Genomic DNA, 25,019 nt, shown 5'->3' on the forward strand with positions numbered 1-25,019 from the left:
TGTACAAGGAGAAGAACTAGTTCTATAGAAAAATATAGCTGCAGACTTTTCTGCTCCTCTTTCATTTCAATCCTTGATTTTACAGAGAACATAACATCATAAGAACAGCAGACAATACAGCTATGAACTCTTCCACTAGGTGTTCCATTTATTGCAATGTTCAGATACAACTTGCTACTGTATAGATTAACATGACTACAGTATCTCTCAGTAAAGTTCATAGTACAAAAGAATGATATTCACACTCAATCCTGATGCTGTTTTTTCTGCTTTTCATTTTACACTCGAGTTTTTTTTGTGTAACAGTGAACATCTAGTTGTTCTCAAAATGAAATGAAGAAATAGTTACAACTCTAGGATTCCAGTGATATAATAATACATTTTATTAGTATCAATCCTAATACAATGCATACATATAATTTATAACTATTTTTTCACAGTTTCTTTGCTCATCTGAGCTTACAATCTTATCTTCAGTGAGACACAGAGTGAGATGTCCATTGCAGATATTAAGATATAGCTAGTACTTGGCATCTTTAGTGTAGTAGGTACTGTATGAAAAAAAATCTAAAATATACTGACCTGAGAATTTTAAAAAAAATCTATTTTAAATCCTAATACCCTTTAAAATAGAAAACATTGCATATCACTATAATTATGTTTCTTTAAATGTAGATTCAGGTGCGAAATAAATTTATAACCATAGTATAGAAATGTAAAAACAACATATTCATATAATTTATGCACTTTAATATATGTACATATATCTATCACTTATTTTTACATAACTTGCAATAAATGTTTACATGGTTATAATACAATGTGGATTTTGGAGAGGTCTTATTAATAAATTTATGCCTGAGTTGTATTCTGCTTACCAAGCCATGAACTGCAAAGTAAGGAAGGTTTCAGGTATGGACAAGGTTCAGAATACATTTTCCTAATGCCCATGTGTACATCCAATCTGTTTAAGTATTGCTACACCCCAACTCAACATGAGTGTAAGGTGGATACTGAAACCCTTTAGGATATTGATGGTATGTAAAGCACAAACAATGATATCAGCAAATAACTTGTAATCGGTAATAGTGCATCAACGCCTGAAGTCAAAATTATTCTCTCATTCGGATTTTGTAGAGGTCTGAAATTTTCAATCATGGGCTGGCCATCAGTATATTTTAGTGATGTATAGAATTCATTAATCTGTAGAGAAAAAAGGGAACATGAACTTCTGTTATACCTAGAGTAGAATTAATCTTGCAGTATTATATTTATATACACAAATACTGAATATATATATATATATATATATCACTATATATATGTGTGTGTGTGTGTGTGTGTGTGTGTGTGTGTGTGTGTGTGTGTGTGTGTGTGTGTGTGAAATGCCATAATCTATGTAGGTGCATGAATGTTCACATCATAAACTTGAAGTATACAGTATGGTGTGCACTTTTCAAAGCATCTCATGCATATTTAATTATTCATGGAGACCCATGGCAGAGGCCAGGGGAGGTGAGTAACACTGTTTGTTAAGTATACTCACCTCCACTTATTATATTCTGGGGTCTGAAGAGTAAATATATGATGTATATACTATTATAAGAGTATGATATATATCTTATTATAAGAGTCTGGTAGATACATGTCTGGTAGCTCCATGGTTCATTTTTACAGTGAGCTGCTCTTCTGTAGCTTGTCAGTTGGTCCTCACATGAAATGCATGTGGCGCCCTGCAGTTTCCATGTTGGTTATTCCAAATGGTGCCGTTTGCCCACTCACGCTACAGTTTCACCACAGCAGCAGGTGAACAGTTCACAAGCTGTGCTGTTTCAGAAATTCTGCCACCCTTGCCAAGAAAGTCAAGAATTATGTGTTTTTGCAACTCTGATAAATCATCCCTTTTAACCAAGATACCCTACTGCGCAACTGATATACCCACCAAGCCAATGGTACATGACTTCTTCATGGGCTATGTGCTGCTGATGTTGAAAATAGGTAATGGTAATAATAATGTGACTTGACTGCACAAAAATTGTCTTGGATCTTGTGGCTAAGATCTTTTAAAACCCTAGCAATGCCCATAATACTAAATCAAACATAGCCTTTAAAAATCTACATTACTATTGCCCTAGCAATATGAGCAGAATACAATAACATAATAATAAGTCAAAACTGTGATCTAAGATGAAGTTATCCAAAATTAACAATGGCCTATCTTGAAAGGTCATCAGTATTAGAGTAGTGCGGATCTTACATTGGGCACCATCACCTATAAGGTGTTTAGAAGGGCTGTCAAGCATTGCCTCAGTTATTGGTCCATACTTCAGAATGCTGTAGTTTTAGTAGTGGCCATGCAGGGTATCACAGTTTTGTTCCATTCTGCAATGGTGCTTTCAAACAGCTGATCAGCAGGGATTGGAATCCCACTGATCTAATATTGATGACCTACAGTATCATAAGACAAGGTCATTCATTTTAAAATCGTTGATAACCCCTGTGAATGGTTTTTGTAAAAAAAAAAAAAAAAAAAATTGATTTTCAGAGAATTTTAAAGCATTTTACCTGCTCTTTACTCAGTTCAATTATTTCAGGAAACACTGTCCAAGTGACAGTCTCATCACATTCAGGAGTAGTAAGCGAGCCTTCATATCTGTAAAACAGTTTCAGCTTCTCTTTTTCTGGAATCAAGTCTTTCAGCTTTAGGTTCTTAATAGTAGTAGTATTACCTGAAATGCAAAAAGTTGTGGTTATTTTTTTTCTAAATAATGGAGTATTCCTTTAAAAATTAAATTAGATCTGTCACAATAGTATAATGGTATAAACTGCAATAGTCATGCAACCTGAATCTCAATGACTTGTAGCAAAAGTTCCTACTAAAATGTCTTTTGTCTGAGACATTAAGCTCCATGCCCTAGGTTCTCAACCTGTCCCGTACGGGGTACACACCATGCCCTTAGATGATAATCAGTCTTCATGCTATGTAGCACGTTGTATGGTGATAGCTTTGGTATTTAGTAGAGTGGAAAATGCTCAGATTATAAACATTGAAAAGACATTGTTACTGCATCTGTGACTACACTATTGTGGATGTGTCATCATATTTGTCATTGCTTTTGTTCACAACAGGATTAATGCCTGGTACACTTATATGCAAAATGATATATATGAAAACACCTTTACAAAAAATGTTTAGAGCTTAAATCTCCAAACACTGGCTTCTGTATGATCACTTTAAGATAATGAGTGATGGATGAAACTCATCTCTTTATTAATTTACGGAACACAGCATAACGCGTTTCGGAAAATAAACAATCCCTTTTTTAAGTGCATATGAAAATGCTGATTCAGACCTATCCAGTTCTCTGTATACTGGCTATACCGAGCCACTGCAGCTCAGCTGCTATTCAAGTGTATCCTAAACAAAGATGATTCTTATCTGATACCAAGAAAGTCTTTCTTAATGAAAATGCAACTTATCCTGGAAAAAAAGAAAGAAGGTATGGCAGAGTAAACTTGTTACATAAACATGAAAAGTAAAAGTATAGGAAATAACCCATACAAATAATAATTAGAAAACCATGGAATGATTATCTAGCACTATAGGAACTAGACATCTGCCCATGTTTGAAGTACACTGTCTACCAATAAGTATTTGGACACCCATGCAAATGAAGATATCTGCAGTTGTGATGTACGTCACACCTTGGTCCCAGTGCATGGTAAACTCAATGCCTATTGCACTATTTTAGATAACAGTGTGCTTCTTATGGTGGTTCTATGGGTTGGACCAATGTTACTTCCAGGATGACAACGCCAGCTGTCATGTAGTGAGGTCTACCATGGCTTGGTACAGTGACAATCAGGTTAACAGACTGGACTGGCCTATCCAGAGCCCAGACTTGAACCCTACTGAGTTGTATTACTGAACTAAGGGGTGTAGCAGCCTTCCATAATTAGTGAAACAACTTACCTGTCTTCTACAAGTCAAATGGAATAAAGTACCACTAGCCGTCATACAAGGACTTGTGGAAAGCATGCCCCGGAGGGTTGAGAATGTTATTGTCGCTCATGGAGGCTCTACCAACTATTGAATATGAATAAATGTTGTTTTTCTATTCTACCACAGGTGTCCAAATACTTATTGGTAGACAGCTGCATTTAAAGGGTAACAACTTTTTTCATGAACCCATAGTGCATTATCTCTCACTATACATCTGTGTTATCAGCAATTACTATACAGCTTCCCTTGACCAAAATACTCTGTCTCCATAAGTCATTGTTTACTAACATTGCTTGTGTACAGAGAATGGCCCGAAATCGCACAGATAAGACGACAGGAGCAATACGTAAAGACAAACACATACAAATACTGTACATTCTTTAGTGACTTGTGTTGCAGTTTGTTCCCTTTACCTGCACTACTTATTTAGGAAAAAATAAAAAATAAAAGTTTACTTACACTTTAAACCAAAAAACTCATACAATTATATGACACTAGCTTTTACCCGCGACTTCGTCTGCGGTGATTTGAGAATTGGGCGGACACAGACGTGTGAAACTGTAAAAGTGCTTTAAAAAGTTTGGTGGTTAGCAAATGTGATGTGATGTGTTATATTGTGTATGTAGTGATACAGACAATGTGATGTGTTATATTGTGTATGTGGTGATACAGACAATGTGATGTGTTGTATTGTGTATGTAGTGATACAGACAATGTGATGTGTTATATTGTGTATGTAGTGATACAGACAATGTGATGTGTTGTATTGTGTATGTAGTGATACAGACAATGTGATGTGTTGTATTGTGTATGTAGTGATACAGACAATGTGATGTGTTGTATTGTGTATGTAGTGATACAGACAATGTGATGTGTTGTATTGTGTATGTAGTGATACAGACAATGTGAAGTGTTATATAGTGGAAAGCTATATGTAAATGTGAACTCCTGAGGTGACAGTAAGGAGTGTGCAGGCAGGTTGAGGCAGGAAATGCCAGGCAGTGTGTGTGAGTCTATAGCTGGGGCTAGGAGTCCTGCTTTTGTGAGTCTCCTGCTAGGAAGCCATGTTGTTTAGTGGCACCAAAAGTAGCCTGTGACTCAATCCTAAGGGAAAACTATGTTTGTGGAAAATTGCACGCAAATCCGTCCAGGCGTTTTAGCGTGATTGAGGAACAAACATCCAAATTCACAAACATCCAAACACAAGGATGTACATTTGCTTTGTCTCTTAATTGACATTTATTCAGTGATAATATAGATATGAATAATTCTACAATACCTGTATAAGTAATTTGATTTAAGCCTTTAATTAATTCTTTATAATTTGCATTTTCTTTGCCCTCCTGAAAAGAAAGGAAAAAAAATGAGACAACTGCTGTATTACACTGCAGTAAAATTACTGGAAACAATTGGGGACAGATATATTCGTAGTCAGGTCCTGGGGCCTATGGGGAGGTATAGACCCCTCTGCCAGATAAGAAGACATCAGTATTATACATGGCACAAGGCTGCACACACTATGATTTATGGTCAGAAATGAAGGCAATTTCTTAATATTTGTTTAACAGTCTGAAGTAATGGTTTTTCACTGTAATCTATAAATTATAACCTGGAGTCATTTCTTCACTTCTTTCTAAAGAGATCTATCTGCAATGCTCTTTTCACACGTAAATGGATATCTTTATGGTTATGACTACATACTAACTTTACCAATTTTATTATGTTAGGTGTCTAACATAATTGATTCTATATACAAACCATTGAAGTTGTCCTGAACCTATCTATGAACCAATGAATGTGTTGTGTATTATTTTCTAAGCCTGTGCTCCAGATCTCTACACAAGCCACATTTATTAATTTTATTCAGACATGAATCAAATTGTTGGCTATATATACAATAAAACACTAATAGGATCTAGTCTGATAATCCAGATAATTTTATCCAAAACAACATAAAAATCCAATTATTATTATATTTAACATATTAGGTAGTCAAGTTAAATTACACTTCATTACACTATCAAGACTTTAGCTGTTCATACATCTCAGAAAGCTGTCCCGCAAACACATTTGTTCAACAGATATTTCTTCCAATCTCCCCATACACGTGCAGACTGAGCTTGACCACCTTTACACAGAAGTTCTTATGCGCCTCCTTATACTCATGCAGTTGTTGCAGTGGAGGCATTGTGTGCATCTGAAATTTTAAAATATATTCCCCTTGTATCGCTGAAATTTGACAAATCTAAAATCACTATAAAAACAAAATAATTATATTCGCTTACTTTAAAGAAGAATCCAAGTACTGCAAGACTTCCACTTTCAGTGCTACCACCACTAGGTTCTGATCGTCCAGCGCCTTCTTTTTCGTGTACTATATGCAGCTGTGTTGAAGAGATAAGTTATTGAAAGTGGGATCAAAATTACTTTTTAATACTGGAAGAAAGTGGTTGGCCATGTTTACTTTTGTAAATAAAGCTGGGCATAATGGAGCATGTTCTGGTAAAATGATGTAGGAGGTGACTGTAATCTCTAAAGGGGAGAAGGGGGCCAGGGCTGCGGGTGGGGGGGAAGGGGAGGGCCAGGAGGCGCGGTTGGGGGGAAACGGGAGTGCCGGAGGTGCAGCAGCGGGGCCGTGGGGTTCCGGCCCACGATGCTGTGTAAGGGGCCCGCGATGGCCGCAATGAAATGGCCGTGGGGGTGCTGCAGGTGGTTCGCGCAAGGGTGAGGGGACAGCGGACGAAGTCGCGGGTTATAGCTAGTATACAAATATAGTAACAAAATTATATTCATCTAATCTAAAACATTCTTCTTCAGATTTTACTTTTTACATTTATACAAGGACATTTTACCTCAATTAGATATTTTACTCCATTTAGACTGTGTTCGGATCCAGACTTGCCTTCAGAGCCCCAATGAAAATGGAGTTGGCTAGCTTTGTATGTCCCTGAAAGGCCTCCTCCAGAAATTTTGTACGTTTCAGGATTTATTGACAGCTTAGCTACAAGTAAAATATAAAAATGTCAATTATTATCATCTAAGACTGAGCGCTTTAAATCATATTATACATTACATTGCATACATGTTTCAGTCATACAGAGTGAGATTTACTGACACTGTCTATGGTTTAAACAGTTTTAACCCCTTCCTGCCACAGGCAATTTTTATTTACAGACTCGCCATCTTCTAAAGCCCATAACTTTTAAAATGTATCCATTAACAGAGCCATATGAGGGCTTAATGTTTTCAGGACAAATTGTTCTTCTTAAGAAGCTGGAAAAGTTCGGAATGGGGTGGAATTAGAGAAAAAGTGCATTTGTGTGACTTTCATATAAGCTTCTTTTCATAGCGTTCACTATGCAGTCAAAATGACATGTAAGCTGTATTCTATGTTTTGGTGCAATTCTGGGGATACCAAGTTTATTTAATTGCATTTAAATTTTAACCCCTGAAAAAAAACACCTATTCTGACACCAGTAAGATTTTGATATTTCTGTGTACAGGGGTGCATTGGGTGCCTTTTTTTGTGGGACCAGATGTACTTTTTAGGAAATGATGCACACTGTGTTACTTATACAAATGATTCCTTGACAGACAGATGTGTGCCTAGCTACATCCACACCGTATACACTCCGTAATCTGACAATTTATGCTACCAGAGTGTCCAAGATAGTCTGGTAAAATTATACTGCACATTCTATATAGACATCACAATGGTTCAAAAATGTGCGACGTAAGGAGGTTTTACGGGCAGTCCAAATTGACCAAGAGTCTAAATCAGCTGTCCACGCCTTGAGATAAAGAGGTGCTGACTTTATCAGATGAGGATCTGACAGATGAAAACAGGATCCTCCCCATATCAAATTTATCTAGGTTGAAGCTATATAGTGCTCTCCCCTCCTTCTCCAAGAAGGCAGAAGATGAAGAGCCAGGGAAAAAACAAACCACCCGTCAACCAAAAAATAATAAAAGATTGCAGTAACAACTGCAGTTCCCGGAGCTCCAGTGGTGACCTCTAGGAATTATAATAGCTATCGCCGCAACTGAGGGAAGTCAGCTATAAATAGCTGAATCCCTGCTTCAATCGCCGCCCCTCAGTCAGGTGTCTCCAGTTGTGAGCCAATCACATGTTTCCTGGCTATACCAGCCCCTGTATCACCCACCAGAGGGTGTGGTCATTGAATTCACGTATACGCATAACTAGAGGATTCAGACAAAGTGAGATGATGACAAAGTGAGATGATCGCGATCCACTCTCCCACATTAGAGGGGAATGTTGATGTCTCCGGTATTCAGTGGATCTCCAATCGTATTTTTATACTTAGCAAAATAAAAGTTAAGTTTTATCTGATTGATTTTGAGAGACCACACGACAATGTAAATAAAGTAAGGATTGGATTGAGCAGAAGGTAGATGTATAAGAGCTTCCTATATATTCCCAATTCCTTTTGTAGCCATTCTTGCCTTTGGCTCATAAAAGTGCTGCAAAATCTGCAACAAAAAATCTGTGCTTGTCAGGGCAGGTTCACACCTACGCTTGGTCTCTGCTTTAAGGTTTCCGTATTCTGCCTTAGAAACTGTACAGGAGAAAGAAACTGGCAGTCAGTTTTCAAAACCATTTATTTCAATGGGTTTGCAAAGTGTCCACCCATGAGCGTCTTCTGCCTCTCCGGTGCAAAACCGTTTTTTTTAACTGGACACAAAGTCGGACATGCAGGACTTTGTGTCTGGTTAAAAAAAAAAAAACAATTTAGCTGCGGTGACCAGAAGACACTCACGGGCGGACACTGACTGCCGGGATTCCGTCTCCTGTCGACAGAATACGGAAACCCACAAAGCGGAGACCGAGCGCAGATGTGAACCCGCCCTCAGTTGTTAAGTAACAAAGTAACTTTCTATGTTGTACAGCATGTACAACTGAAATCAGATTGCCCAGAAGATTTAATTGTAGACAAAGCTACAGTATCTCTCACTATACATTATTGATCCACACTTTGTTTAGTTATGTCAAATTGCTTAAGTTAAAGGCAAAAGTAGACATTGAATTTATTGTTTAAATAGGCCATGGGAGGAGAAAAAAAAATAAAATCACCTTTCCCTAATGCTCCGATGCCTCCATGTGCGATCCAGTCTTTTCAGTCCCTTGCTGGCGTGTGGAAGAAGTCCCAGGCACACGAGACTGCTGAGGCCAATCAGTGACCTCAGTGAAGGGCATGCGATGTCACTACCTGTGATATCGTGGGTCTCTTCCTGAGGCCTGATTAGGCTGCTGATTGGCCTCAATGGTTACTTGGCCGCTGAGGCCAATCAGCAGCTTCAATGGAAGGGAACTGTGACATCACAGCCAGTGAGCAGTTTCAGTTTGAGAAAACGCTGGAGCAAAAGAACCGGACTGTGCTGGGGGAACTCTGGAGTGCCAGGGACAGGTGAGTAAGATTTTTTTTTTATTTGAAAAAAATATGCATAATGCAAAGTGAATAATAATTATCTTTAGGACAAAACTCACCTGAATGACCATTATTCTGTAATTCAAAGTTACTTTCCTTCTCATATCCTTCAAATGTAAATGGTTTCAGGTCAGAGTTAAATGTGGCTGTACATGTAACAATGTTAATTGGGGACTGTTTTTTCATTCCACACGTGTTGTAACGCACACTCCATTCATCTGGTCCTTATAATAAGAAATACAAAAGATTGTTAATTTCTCTAAATATTAAAATAATGACCGTTCTACTATAGGCACAGGTAACTCAACAATAGGACACAAAACATGTAACAACTATTTATAATGTGTGTGGGGGATTCAATACAGCAAATCAAGTAACATCAGCAGAAGTCTAAAAAGTAATATGCTGATGTTCAAAGTAATAGTAACGCTATAAATGTTAAAAAGAGTAGAAGTATAGAATACTACCACAATATACCATACTGAGATATATGTATATATATATATATATATATATATATATATATATATATATATATATGTGTGTGTGTGTGTGTATATATATATATATGTGTGTGTGTGTGTGTGTTTTGCCCCTGTGTTTTTATTTATTAAAAATAAACAAAATACAGCCTTAAAATGGTGTTAAGGCCAAAAAATACATTCTCAAAAAGGTCTATTTGTGTTATTAGTTGGTTAATAAGTGCACCCAAATACCTTTAGCAGTTTTGACTGATTTCTGGGTTCTCTCATAATACTTGGGTCTGCAGCATTGAATCCCTCCCTCCTCCCTTTCACTCTCTATCACACACTCACTCGCTCACTCGCTCACTCCCCCTTTCCTCCCTCTTGCTCACTCACTCCCCCTTCCTGTTTTCCTAACTAGCCTGCCCACTACACCCTTAGCAGCCATCTTTAGAATCCTAGTTCTCACTCACTCAATAACCTTTTCCTTTGCCTGTAATATTGTAATCACCCTTGTATATCATCATTATAGTCACAGGGAAAGCTTATAGAGATATATAAACAGTATAATGCTTCACAGTGGCCCCTGCAAAGTTTAATATGCTCCAAAGTGGCCCCTGTACAGTATAATATGTTTCACAGTGGCCCCCACACAGTATAATGCTGCACAGTGGCCCCTGCACAGTATCATATACTCCACGGTGGCCCATGCACAGTATAATATGGTCCACAGTAGCCCCTGCACATTATAATATACTGCACAGTGGCCGATGCACAGTATCATATGCTCCAAAGTGGCCCCTGCACAGTATAATATGGTCCACAGTAGCCACTGCACAGTATAAAATGCTGCACTGTAGCCCCTGCACATTATAATATGCTTCACAGTGGCCCCTGCACAATATAATATGCTCTATGGTGGCCACTTCGCAGTATAATATGCTCCACAGAGGCCACCATACAGTATAATGCTCCACAGTGGTCACCGCACAGCATAATATGCTCCACATAATGCTCCACAGTGGTTCCTTCACAGTATGTCCAAATGCTGGATATATATTATCTCAACCTGAAAACTTAATCAATTTATGTTACAGATTCTCTTACCTTTGCAATCTTGCTGTGTTTTCTCAATATCATAGCACCATTCTATAAGAGAGAAAATTCAAAGCAAAGTTATCCATGCTGTTTTAGAATGTATGTATTGTGGCTTCTGTATTAATTCTGCATAATAATACAATAATGTATTGTTATTTATATGTAATGATACACATAAATCTATAAATAGGACAAAAAAGTAGTTTAATGATTAATGAAAGTTTAGCCACTTTATGCTAATTACACTCCTCCAACAACAAAATATGTGGACAGCTACCATAGTGCATACTGACTACAAACAATCTCCTCGGTAGCCAGGTTCTCCTTAGCCTCCCAGGACGCAGTCTCTTTCTCTTGTAAATGCAGCTTCATCCTTTCTCTTTACAAGCTGCTTTGACTAAACACCTACACAAAATCTCCCTATATTATAAAAATGAATTTCTGTCTGTCTGTCTGTCTGTCTGTGCTCTAATGCGAACCAAATGACTGGACCGATCTTCACCAAATTTGGTACAGAGATACTTCAGATGTCCGGGAAGGTTTAATACGAGACTCCAACTCGCTCGGACATACCGTTGCTGAGATACAGCATTTCATACACAGTGCCCCCCCCCCCCCTCTTAGCCAATACAAACCTGCAAGACTTTCACTCATATTCCAACTGCAATACACACGGTCACTCCACATGCACAATACAACACTGATATCCAAACTGAGATACACGCATCAGAGGATTAGATACACAGATCAGCACACAGTATCACACACCAGAGGATTAGATACATGGGTCTGCACACAATCCCACAAACCAGAGGATTAAATACGCACTTCTGCACACAGTTCCACACACTGAAGGATTTGATACGTACATCTGCACACATACCGGTTCCACATACCGAAGGATTAGATACAGGCGTCTACACACAGTTCCACACTCCAGAGGATTAGATACGCGCGTCTGCACACATTTGTACACGCCATAGGATTAGATACACGCATCTGCACAGAGTACCACATGCCTTAGGATTAGATACACGCGTCTACACACAGTTCCACACTCCAGAGGATTAGATACGCGCGTCTGCACACAGTACCACATGCTGGGGGATTGGATACATGCGTCTACACACAGTTCCACACACTGTAGGATTAGATATGCACCTCTTCACACAATACCACACAGGGGAGGATTAGATACACATGTCTTCACACAGTTGTACATGCCATAGGATTAGATACACGTGTCTTCACACAGTACCACATGCAGTAGGATTAGATACGCGCGTCTACACACAGTTCCACACGCCGAAGGATTAGATACGCGCCTCTTCACACAATACCACACAGGGGAGGATTAGATATGTGTGTGTGCACACAGTACCACACTTTGGAGGATTAGATTCATGCCTCTGCACACAGTACCACAAGCCAGAGAATTAGATACGCGTCTCAGCACACAGTACCACATGGGGGAGGATTAGATACGCGCGTCTACACACAGTACCACATGCCATAGGATTATATATGCACGTCTGCACACAGTACCACATGCCGGGGGATTGGATACATGCTTCTACACACAGTTCCACACACTGTAGGATTAGATACGCACCTCTTCACACAATACCACACAGGGGAGGATTAGATACACGTGTCTTCACACAGTTGTACACGCCATAGGATTAGATACACGCGTCTGCACACAGTACCACATGCCATAGGATTAGATACGCGCATCTACACACAGTACCACATGGGGGAGGATTAGATACACACGTCTACACACAGTTCCACACTCCAGAGGATTAGATACGCGCGTCTGCACAGAGTACCACATGCCGTAGGATTAGATACACATGTCTACACACAGTTCCACACTCCAGAGGATTAGATACGCGCGTCTGCACACAGTTGTACACGCCATAGAATTAGATACACGCGTCTGCACACAGTACCACATGCAGTAGGATTAGATACGCGACTCTTCACACAGTACCACACAGGGGAGGATTAGATACGTGTGTGCACACAGTATCACACTTTGGAGGATTAGATACATGCCTCTGCACACAGTACCACAAGCCAGAGAATTAGATACGCGTCTCAGCACACAGTATCACACGGGGGAGGATTAGATACGCGCCTCTTCACACAATACCACACAGGGGAGGATTAGATACGTGCATCTGAACACAGTACCACACGGGAGGATTAGATACAGGCCTCTGCATACAGTACCACATGCCAGAGAATTAGATACGCGTCTCAGCACACAGTTCCACATGGGGGAGGATTAGATATGCGCATCTGCACACAGTACCACACGCCAGAGTCATTAGATACGCGCATCTGCACACAGTTTCACTTACTGGAGGATTAGATACGCGCGTCTTCACACAATATCACATGGGGAGGATTAGATATGTGCATCTGCACAAAGTACCACAACAACAAGAATTAGACACTTGCATCTAAACACAGTACTACACGGGGAAGGATTAGATACAGCTTTACTCCAGGTATCCATAACAACTGATCACAGGTTTTTCACTGACATCCAAAATGAGATACACATAATCACATTACGCTTATGGACATACACACAAACCACATACAAAATACACCAGTGCAAAATTGGACAATTCTTATGGGGCCAGTACACAAACATAAATTGTAATATACCCGTGCGAAGCCGGGTCCTCCCTCTAGTAATTTATAAAATCAACTAAAAACAGAGTAATAGCCAAAATGCTTTTACTAATAATGATGGATCCAGGATTATGGGGCTTAAAGATATAGCCTTTTGGAGTCCTCATGATTTGCTACCCTATATATGTAACTCCCCAGAAATAATCCATGATTTTATGTGCTATTGAACCTAATACAACAGACAATTGGGGGTAGGGGGTCAAAGAATGTGCCTCTATTCAATCCCTCACTTTATTTAATGGCTGTTGTAACACATGTTTATTGACATGTTAAGTAGAGATGAGCGAACAGTGTTCTATCGAACACATGTTCGATCGGATATCAGGGTGTTCGCCATGTTCGAATCGAATCGAACACCACGTGGTAAAGTGCGCCAAAATTCGATTCCCCTCCCACCTTCCCTGGCGCCTTTTTTGCACCAATAACAGCGCAGGGGAGGTGGGACAGGAACTACGACACCGGGGGCATTGAAAAAAATTGGAAAAAGTCATTGGCTGCCGAAAACAGGTGACCTCCATTTTAGACGAATAGTGGATTTCAAATCCGGGTCATATGAGAATGTGAACTTTGTGACTATGAGACAGGGATAGCTGTACAGGCAGGGATAGCTAGGGATAACCTTTATTTAGGGGGGAATGTTATTAAAAATAACTTTTTGGGGCTCTATCGGGTGTGTAATTGTGATTTTTGTGAGATAAACTTTTTCCCATAGGGATGCATTGGCCAGCGCTGATTGGCCGAATTCCGTACTCTGGCCAATCAGTGCTGGCCAATGCATTCTATTAGCTTGATGAAGCAGAGTGTGCACAAGGGTTCAAGCGCACCCTCGGCTCTGATGTAGCAGAGCCGAGGCTGCACAAGGGTTCAAGCGCACCCTCGGCTCTGATGTAGGAGAGCCGAGGGTGCACTTGAACCCTTGTGCACCCTCAGCTCTGCTACATCAGAGCCGAGGGTGCGCTTGAACCCTTGTGCACACTCTGCTTCATCAAGCTAATAGAATGCATTGGCCAGCGCTGATTGGCCAATGTATTCTATTAGCCTGATGAAGTAGAGCTGAATGTGTGTGCTAAGCACACACATTCAGCTCTACTTCATCGGGCTAATAGAATGCATTGGCCAGCGCTGATTGGCCAGAGTACGGAACTCGACCAATCAGCGCTGGCTCTGCTGGAGGAGGCGGAGTCTAAGATCGCTCCACACCAGTCTCCATTCAGGTCCGACCTTAGACTCCGCCTCCTCCGGCAGAGCCAGCGCTGATTGGCCGAAGGCTGGCCAATGCATTCCTATGCGAATGCAGAGACTTAGCAGTGCTGAGTCAGTTTTGCTCAACTACACATCTGATGCACACTCGGCACTGCTACATCAGATGTAGCAATCTGATGTAGCAGAGCCGAGGGTGCACTAGAACCCCTGTGCAAACTCAGTTCACGCTAATAGAATGCATTGGCCAGCGCTGATTGGCCAATGCATTCTATTAGCCCGATGAAGTAGAGCTGAATGTGTGTGCTAAGCACACACATTCAGCACTGCTTCATCATGCCAATACAATGCATTAGCCAGTGCTGATTGGCCAGAGTACGGAATTCGGCCAATCAGCGCTGGCTCTGCTGGAGGAGGCGGAGTCTAAGGTCGGACCTGAATGGAGACTGGTGTGGAGCGATCTTAGACTCCGCCTCCTCCAGCAGAGCCAGCGCTGATTGGTCGAGTTCCGTACTCTGGCCAATCAGCGCTGGCCAATGCATTCTATTAGCCCGATGAAGTAGAGCTGAATGTGTGTGCTTAGCACACACATTCAGCTCTACTTCATCAGGCTAATAGAATACATTGGCCAATCAGCGCTGGCCAATGCATTCTATTAGCTTGATGAAGCAGAGTGTGCACAAGGGTTCAAGCGCACCCTCGGCTCTGATGTAGCAGAGCTGAGGGTGCACAAGGGTTCAAGTGCACCCTCGGCTCTCCTACATCAGAGCCGAGGGTGCGCTTGAACCCTTGTGCAGCCTCGGCTCTGCTACATCAGAGCCGAGGGTGCGCTTGAACCCTTGTGCACACTCTGCTTCATCAAGCTAATAGAATGCATTGGCCAGCACTGATTGGCCAGAGTACGGAATTCGGCCAATCAGCGCTGGCCAATGCATTCTATTAGCCCGATGAAGTAGAGCTGAATGTGTGTGCTAAGCACACACATTCAGCACTGCTTCATCACGCCAATACAATGCATTAGCCAGTGCTGATTGGCCAGAGTACGGAATTCGGCCAATCAGCGCTGGCTCTGCTGGAGGAGGCGGAGTCTAAGATCGCTCCACACCAGTCTCCATTCAGGTCCGACCTTAGACTCCGCCTCCTCCAGCAGAGCCAGCGCTGATTGGCCGAATTCCGTACTCTGGCCAATCAGCACTGGCTAATGCATTGTATTGGCGTGATGAAGCAGTGCTGAATGTGTGTGCTTAGCACACACATTCAGCTCTACTTCATCGGGCTAATAGAATGCATTGGCCAGCGCTGATTGGCCGAATTCCGTACTCTGGCCAATCAGCACTGGCTAATGCATTGTATTGGCGTGATGAAGCAGTGCTGAATGAGTGTGCTTAGCACACACATTCAGCTCTACTTCATCGGGCTAATAGAATGCATTGGCCAATCAGCGCTGGCCAATGCATTCTATTAGCGTGAACTGAGTTTGCACAGGGGTTCTAGTGCACCCTCGGCTCTGCTACATCAGATTGCTACATCTGATGTAGCAGTGCCGAGTGTGCATCAGATGTGTAGTTGAGCAAAACTGACTCAGCACTGCTAAGTCTGCATTCGCATAGGAATGCATTGGCCAGCCTTCGGCCAATCAGCGCTGGCTCTGCCGGAGGAGGCGGAGTCTAAGGTCGGACCTGAATGGAGACTGGTGTGGAGCGATCTTAGACTCCGCCTCCTTCAGCAGAGCCAGCGCTGATTGGTCGAGTTCCGTACTCTGGCCAATCAGCACTGGCCAATGCATTTCTATGGGGAAAAGTTAGCTTGCGAAAATCGCAAACTGACAGGGATTTCCATGAAATAAAGTGACTTTTATGCCCCCAGACATGCTTCCCCTGCTGTCCCAGTGTCATTCCAGGGTGTTGGTATCATTTCCTGGGGTGTCATAGTGGACTTGGTGACCCTCCAGACACGAATTTGGGTTTCCCCCTTAACGAGTTTATGTTCCCCATAGACTATAATGGGGTTCGAAACCCATTCGAACACTCGAACAGTGAGCGGCTGTTCGAATCGAATTTCGAACCTCGAACATTTTAGTGTTCGCTCATCTCTAATGTTAAGTCATTTACCCCTCAAAGTTTCCTATATGAGTACAATTACTTCTCAAATGGCAACTTTGTTTGTAGGAGACATTGAAGACTCAGCTGGGAAAGTAACAACTGTTGTGAAGGATAAAATGTTTCCTTTCTGTGTTTTTGAAAACTAACAAACTCCAAATGACATCCTCCCACACTGATCTTGAGATCCAAATACTCTGCCACATACTCAGTGGAGTGTAAACGGGAGATTAAACTCATTAGTATTTTATTAATCCACAAATGCCAATAATTCAGAAATTGCTCTTCTCCATACTAGAAGTACAAGACCAGTTTAGGTTTGATGTTGAGTTCTTTCCAGTAAACCAATAAATCAGAATAATTGGACAATTGGCACTATGGTGCCCATAGTGGTGCCCATAATATACATGGAGTTACCTTTATTTAAAAATTCTTTATATATAATTCCTGTGAACACTGGGGCTTCATTTTCTAGCTCTCTAACAGCCAGGTTGGTGCTATTTAACAGGTGAGACACTTCATTTTGTTGTATTTTAATGTAAAAAAGGAACCACCTCATTGGCAATAGCAAGACAGAAGGCAGGTCTGAGGAAACATCACGGCTGTAAGTGGTAGATAGGAGGAAGAAGTGGCTGCTTCATTATAGGGAAATACTATTGATGTAGAGTACATAGAGTAGTATGTGCCATAATCAAGGTCGCTGTTGAAGAGATGTGCAAACTGGGCAATTACTTGAAACAATACACCAACATGAGAGCATGTAGACACTGCCCTACTGTGCACAGGCTATCCGCTCTACTCTAGCACAGGTGTTTTCATTTTATCTTTCTAAGGAGGGAGACACTGATACCTAGGAGGCAATATAATAGGAGCATATTATTTATGTGACATTATTTAATTGAGATTATTGGGGACACTATCATTAATCAGATAGTATTACCCGTACGTACACTTTTACATTTAGGGGGCACTGTAACCTAAGGAGCACTTTTACCTATGGGGTACTATTACCTATAGGTGACATTATAATCTACAGGGCACTTTTATGTATGAGACACTATTACTTACAGGTTACTATGACATATGGGTACTTTAATTTATATGGGTCACTATTACACTATACAGGGAACTTTTAATTACAAGGGGTACTATTACTTACAACATGGGGCACTACTATATATATGGGCACTATCATTTATATTACAGAGGGCAATATTATTTATATGGGACACTATTACTTATAAATGGCAGTATTATTTATATGGGGCATTATTACTTATACAGGGCACTATCATTTACATGGGGTTATATTACTTATGAGATGGGGTACAGTTAACTGATAAGGGTACTATTACTTTTAGAGAGCACTCTAGAGACGATATTACTTGGGGACCCTATTAGGGGGCATTAGTATCTCATGGGTACTCTTATCGATCTTTAATACTTTTTGGGACCCTATTTAAAATTTTGCCCCATGTCTCCACTTTGTCCAAAACCATACATCACCCTCATTTTCTCCTCATTTCACACAAGCCTTACACCGTACACAGTGAGAAGCAGGGTACAGCTGTAATATAGTATATTACAAAATTTATAAATAACATAAATGGTGACAGAAAATCAAAAGCTGCCCAAAGGTCTAGTTATACTTTAAATGCTGACATTTTAGTGTGTAATGGCCCAATGTTAATAAAGTTTAATAAAGCAAAAAAAATGATAAAGGATACTGTATGCCTCCCTCAAATCCGTGATAAGACATGCATTTGTTTTTCCTAAGATCAATTTCAAACTTTCAAACGTGGAACTTTGTAACTGAAATATTCAACATAAGTGCATGTCGATCTCACATGATCAGTGTGTGGATGTTATTTGTTTAAGCATACAGCAAGCAGCAGGAAAATGCTTATCTATTTCCAACTTCTCACAGTCTAAAATAGACTATGTACAAAAAGTTAAGCTTGAAACACTATATCCTGGCACATTTTCAAGCACGTTGTTACAGCTTTCTTTCTCTAAAAGTAGCAAAAACCTTTATCAAGAAAACAGAGATAGTTCTTCAGTCTGACTTAATGTATCTATGCATTCATTTACAATTTACAATGAAAAAGAGCCATGCGTACAAGATCAGTAGTTATGGTGGTCAGCTGGATCCTCCCTCCCCATGTCAGTTTAGTTGTATTATCTCGTATTATCTATTTATAATAATCACATTCTAGTCCACAAGTATTAATTTTAATTAAAAAACAATTAACCTGAAACTAAAGTTTAAAGTAAAGAAAACCTTCAAGACCTTCCAAAACCTTTGGATTAAATTTGTGTTGTGTTATGTCATATCATATGTCATGGACGTAGCATATTAGTGAATGCCGCAAGAAATTGTTTTCAAATTCAAATTCTTTTATGTTTTTCTTATTATATTATTGCATGACTATAGGTGTGTATTTATTATATGCACTCCTAGCTCCATGCCAGGAACATGTCCTCCAGATCCCCAACCATGAGCTAGGTATGTCATAGGTTAGTGGTAGACTTTATGTCTGCCTCTATGATACAAAATATGTCTAGTTTTAATAACAAAATTTTATTTAAATTACCAGTGTAATTCTCTAATTCTTACATGAATAAGGTATCCAATATGGGTGAGACTGCAGTGTGATTTACAGTTCAGCTTTGGCAGCCCTACATGCCCTTTTTATGCCACAGTCCTTTGTTGGGAGATCACTGCATACTATTATTATACAAGTAGGAAAAGTGTAGCACAGTCATTTCACAAATAGGCAAATAAATGCATCCAGGGACCACGGTCACAAAGGATAAAGAAATATAGCACAAGAGGCAGCACCTCCGAGGTAGTAGAAATGATCACCTTATTCAACCATGTTCAATGGAAACATGGGTAAGCAAAGAAGTGATTTCTACTACCTATGCAGGGCATTCTCTCCACATTTTCCACCCTTTTCAGGCAGAACCCCAGTTTTCTAAGTGGATTAGGTTTCTGTTCGGGGAGTCCTCAAGTTGTCAGGTGTGAACCTAGTGTAAGTATAAAATATAAGTTCCTCTGTATCAGACATTGTCAAGCACAGAATTTTAAGTTTGACTGACTTTTCATTTTGGCAGTATTACCAGATATGACTGGATTAACATATAATGGAAAAGCCAAGTAAAAAGCTGAGGCCCCACGTTGCAGAAACGATTTTTTTTTTGTTTGTTTTAGATTTCCTTTTGTTTTTTGAGCCAAAGTCAAGGGTGGCTACAAGAATAATGGGACATATATGAGCTTATGCATTCTGTTCAATCCACTCCTGGCTTGTGGATAAAAAAAAAATTGCAACAAAAAAGCTGCGGTTCTGCAACTTGGGGCCTCTGCCAAACTGTTGCAGCGTGAAATCTTATAAGAGAAGACAACTTAACCCAATGGGTTTTTTTTATTGTTTTTTGATTGTCTTCTGTGGTAAAATATCAAATATCAAATTAACTCTTCCATTTATCTCTTCCTTATCAGTAAAACACATCCTTATATAGGGCTTGACCTCTGCCCTTAAATGATAAATATTTGATGGTGCTTGACTATACGTTGAATGCCAACTACATATTTAATACCTCTCATCTCTATAAAGTTTTGATTGCCATTATATAATATAGATTACTTACAACTGTACAAAAGATCTATTCAGAAAAGTGTGTGTGTTTTATACTGGAATTTGTACTCTGTCCAGTTTACAACCTCCTTTCTAACGTAGTTAGTAGCATTAAAGCAATATAACCTTGTGCTGTTTTTATTAATAGTGATTTGATGGCTAGAGATTAGATATGACAGGTTTGCTCCAGATAAGCCTTTCATATCTTCTCCTGTGGTTCTCTTACCTTGGGGAAAATTTGCTAATTTACCACAAAAAAAACAAGACTCATTGTATAAAGCACACACTATTTGCTATGAAAGATCAAAACACGTGGTAGTAAATGCTCAGTGACATTCTGCAGCCCATCAACCTCCCCAATGTATTATATTTGTAAAAGTTTAAAGAGTTTATATATAACCAGATCATAATCACTGTCTCTACAGCTATTAACATTTACTAATGTACATCATTACTGGCAAAGTCTAGTTACTAGTCACATGGATTTATAACATCTATTATGACATAGCACATCAGTGTTGTTTATACGGTGTTAGGAATCTTGATAGTGTTGCGTTTAGTGTACTAAGTGACCATAAGACTTTGATTATGATGAACTACTGTGTTAAAAATGTTCAAATTCTCAGGACCAAAACTGTTCAAGGTGGCACAACGTCAGCCTTTGATAATGGGTGTGTAAAGTCAAAGAATTTCGCAGCTATCACCAGTAGCAAATGGAAAATATGTACGGTAATCATACCAATCTTTTATATGAGAATCTATTCATTTTAGAATGTACATGGCAGTATTTCTCAACATTTAGGAAAATTTTCATGTGTATAAACCAGTGCTTATCATATTATGTCATCAATATTGTTTACCTCCTATGCTTAGTTACAGTCAATTTGATTGTCAGAGAGGGACATGTATAGTTATGTGTTTTCTTTTGTTGTTTGGATATGTGTGCCTTGTAAAAAATAACCCATTGTAATCCAATCATTATCTATTTCCTCTTCTAGATCTAGGGTTATGTCATTGTACATAAACAGTTTGTTATTAATCTACATATGGTTCTTACAAGCGGTGTGAGATCTGACTAGTTACGGAGATTAACAGTAACAAACACACTCAGTTTAAATGTTCAGGCTTTTGGCATCATCTGCTGCAAGCTTTCCTGGGGTCAGCCAGGACAATGCGTCTCCCTTCTGTATTCACAATAAAATATTTTGAAAGGATCTGCTCCTGTGGGCAAAAAAAAACAAACACCTGAAGCAAACAAGGCAGCATTTTTTTCTATTCTTAGCTGGCCACGTGCTTTGGTGTCCTGGGGAATTATGTCAATTGATCTAATTTGACTTATTCTATTTGATTGGTCACCTTTTTTTTCAAGTGGTTTTAGTCCACTATTACTACTATAGATAAATAAAGAGATGGATGGATGGATAAATAGATAGAGTTAATTGTGGGATTGGATTACTTTTTATTAAATCCTTTGTAGGTACCGTATACCATGCAGCTAAATGTATATAACCAGCATGCAATGGATAATAAGGTGAGATGTTGCAAACTGACATAGTATCCTACTGTTGTCCATAGAGAAAACATTGTGAAATGAACATCAGCAAGAACAAAATTAATGCATATTACCACATTGCCCTAGTCATCAGCATTAGTAACATACCAATTATTTGTGAAGACATTTCTAAGTTTGCCATAGACATATATCTAATTTTGGTTGAAAATTAAAGAGATGAGAGAGATTAAGAGCCTTTATGTACAAATGGTGCCAGGTGTTTAAAGTTACACATATGAAATTAGGCATTTGCATAGATAAATTGAAACATTCAAGGTTATACTGCAGCTGTTTGGTAATAGACCCTCAGTAGTAACACATTCAGCCCACCACCCTCTCCCTGCAAAGGAAAAAACTGAGCCAGAATTTATATGTCTCATAGTATATTATTTATATCTTCTTTTGAGTCTATTAAAGAGACATTAAAGGGGTTGTCCCCGATGCGCCAGTGTCTCCCAGCACAATCTGATCTTGCTGTGTTTTCTTCTGGTGGAAGCCCCCACTGCATGTGGCTGCTGAGGCCAATCAGCAAGCTCAGAAAAGGACATGGGATGCCACTACTTCACAGAGGGGACAGAGCTTAGCTCCTGAGGGTAATGAAGACAGTACAGCTCCAGAGCATGAATTACACCAGGGAAAGGGGAGGATTACGAGTGTGTGTAGTATCTACTCTGTACAAATCACCCAGCTTTTCCAGATTCATAAAAGACAAAACTAGCTAGGTGTGTTATAACTTAGAAATAGTTTTATATAGGTAGCTTTTACTGCAACAGAAGTCTTTATTAAAGAACTGTCTGGCATGTTACATAGTTTACCTAGCTATATTCAGTCTTCCTGCGCCGGAAGACATTGAAGATGACGTGGCGGACGACGAAGGAGACGGCGCTTGGAGACATTTCTCTGGCAGCGGTGGGGACGCCCTCATCGCTGTTTGAGCACTGGGGCTCACCCCCATCGCTGCAGGAGAACTCATTTGCATACCAGTAAAAACCGGTATTTCTAAGGAACAGCGCAGCAGAGACCATGTCTAAACCATGTATTAGAAGGAATCTGGCAATATTATTAGGTAATATAACATATGTGGCCAAAATAAACAACAATGCCAACAGAAACACAAGAATATGGATCATATAAAAGCAGGGTGACATATTTGGTTAAAATAAGACTGATATTGGTCAGTGTGATTTAAAGAGAGTCTACCATAAGCAAGATTGATCAGTGACACAAAAAGGTATGTAAACTATGCCACTAGCAGTGGTAGACTACTACTACTAACTGTTCTCAAAAGTTACTTCATGTGACCATGTATGTGACTAGAATGGTTAATAATATGGACTATTGGCCTATGAAACATTTTAGTTACAGACAAATTAAAAAGATGTTATTAACGTAATCAGCAATGCTATCATATAAGGTTCAAGCAAACATAAGAGCAATTGTCAATCCTCTATAACTCTCAAGTCTTTAGAAAATATAGGCTTTGAGTTACACTAATTCCAAGTCAGTAAACTGAAAAAAAATATATAAATTGAATAATTGTGACATTGAAAGAAACACATGTATAAATAAAAGTACATGGGCTCTAAATCATGTTACTATGATGTGAAGGAAAATATTATAATACAACATGAAAATAAACATTAAAGCATGCAATTTAGAAACAACTTACTACATTGATTTCCCCTTGACACTATGCTAGACTTTTCATTAATCCCATGAGTACTGTAGGTCTTTATTCTTTATATTTATATATTGCATCTACTGCTTTATAGTACACATACACATTATATAGCACAAATTATAGCTGAATAATTGAATCATGTTATAGTATGTAAACTCTGTTATGTGCATGCTTAACATACAAATAATAATTAACCACTTTAGATATAATTTAATATGGCCAGATTGCCAGATAAAGTAATATTACCTCCAACATCTTCAAACTTTTCCCAGTTTAGAACATCTTATGTGTAATATAATGGACATATATTACAGTGCACTGATATTTTTTGTTGTTTTCACTTCTTATTAGTTCCGCAGCACAAAATCTGTTATTCAGAATTTTGATTACAGCCTTACTGTGTAAAGGTTACACTGATAAATGATATATGAGTCCTATAATAAGCTTGGTTATGCCCTCTTGTCCTCATATTGTGTAAAGTGAACAGAATACAAAGCAATTTTTCACAGAGATGCAAGGTAGCAGGAAAAATAGATGAGACATGGCTTACCTGCTGCATAAGATGTGGTAAGATACAGGGTGAAGGAGAAGAACAAGTAGAGGAATGTCATTTCTGCATGAAGTGATGCCTTGAGTCAGGATCAATCAGTACCCTTACACTGTAATCATATCTCAGCTGAGACTTTTTATACAGGAGAGGACACATTGCAAGGAAGGTGAACTCCTCCTTCCAGCTCCTCCTTCTGCTGAGTATCACTTGCTTTCACCAATAAATAACACTGCTTAGCCTTGTCAAATTACAGGGACTGTAAATGCACATATTTTGAACACATACAAGGAAATTGTATGAAGGTTTATGACATGTTTCAGTTTGGGGAAATGTTCAAGTGAACCTGTGCAATGCAATCAGCAGTCAGCATGTTATAGAGCAGGAGGATCTGAGCACATAGGTATATAATTTGTCATTGATTCATTCAAATCTCTGCTCAATTTGAAGACCTACTTGACTTTATAGCAGAGAATGACCAGAGATTTTAATGAGTAAGCTGTAAGACCTCTGCACATAGTCTAATGACCTAAAGTAGCCCCTCCACACAGTATAATGTTCCACAGTGGCCCATCAACACA

The 25,019-nt window shown here is 39.5% G+C and overlaps 1 protein-coding gene across 1 annotated transcript; it reads right to left on the reverse strand.

Moving 5' to 3' along the window:
- Positions 1–779: 779 nt before the first annotated feature.
- CA4 (carbonic anhydrase 4) lies at positions 780–24,532 on the reverse strand. Its single transcript, XM_075262765.1, has 8 exons — positions 24,442–24,532; positions 11,022–11,063; positions 9,510–9,674; positions 6,856–7,004; positions 6,289–6,387; positions 5,283–5,346; positions 2,566–2,729; positions 780–1,203 (listed from the first exon to the last, which is right to left on the reverse strand). The coding sequence occupies exons 1-8, from the start codon at positions 24,500–24,502 to the stop codon at positions 1,024–1,026; spliced, it is 924 nt and encodes a 307-aa protein (XP_075118866.1). The 5' UTR covers positions 24,503–24,532; the 3' UTR covers positions 780–1,023.
- Between the last annotated feature and the right edge of the window lie 487 nt (positions 24,533–25,019).

The sequence above is a fragment of the Leptodactylus fuscus genome, chromosome 2 (genome assembly GCF_031893055.1).
Source record: "Leptodactylus fuscus isolate aLepFus1 chromosome 2, aLepFus1.hap2, whole genome shotgun sequence".
NCBI lineage: Eukaryota > Metazoa > Chordata > Amphibia > Anura > Leptodactylidae > Leptodactylus > Leptodactylus fuscus.

What these genes read in the sequence shown, in the direction of transcription:
- CA4 (XM_075262765.1), bottom strand. Translation starts at nt 24,502, where the DNA reads ATGACATTCCTCTACTTGTTCTTCTCCTTCACCCTGTATCTTACCACA. An exon ending in GAGTAAAATATCTAATTGAG is followed by an intron (nt 6,388 to 6,855) that starts GTAAAATGTCCT and finishes TCTTCAACACAG; the next exon opens with CTGCATATAGTACACGAAAA. An exon ending in TACTTGGATTCTTCTTTAAA is followed by an intron (nt 5,347 to 6,288) that starts GTAAGCGAATAT and finishes CTTTCTTTTCAG; the next exon opens with GAGGGCAAAGAAAATGCAAA.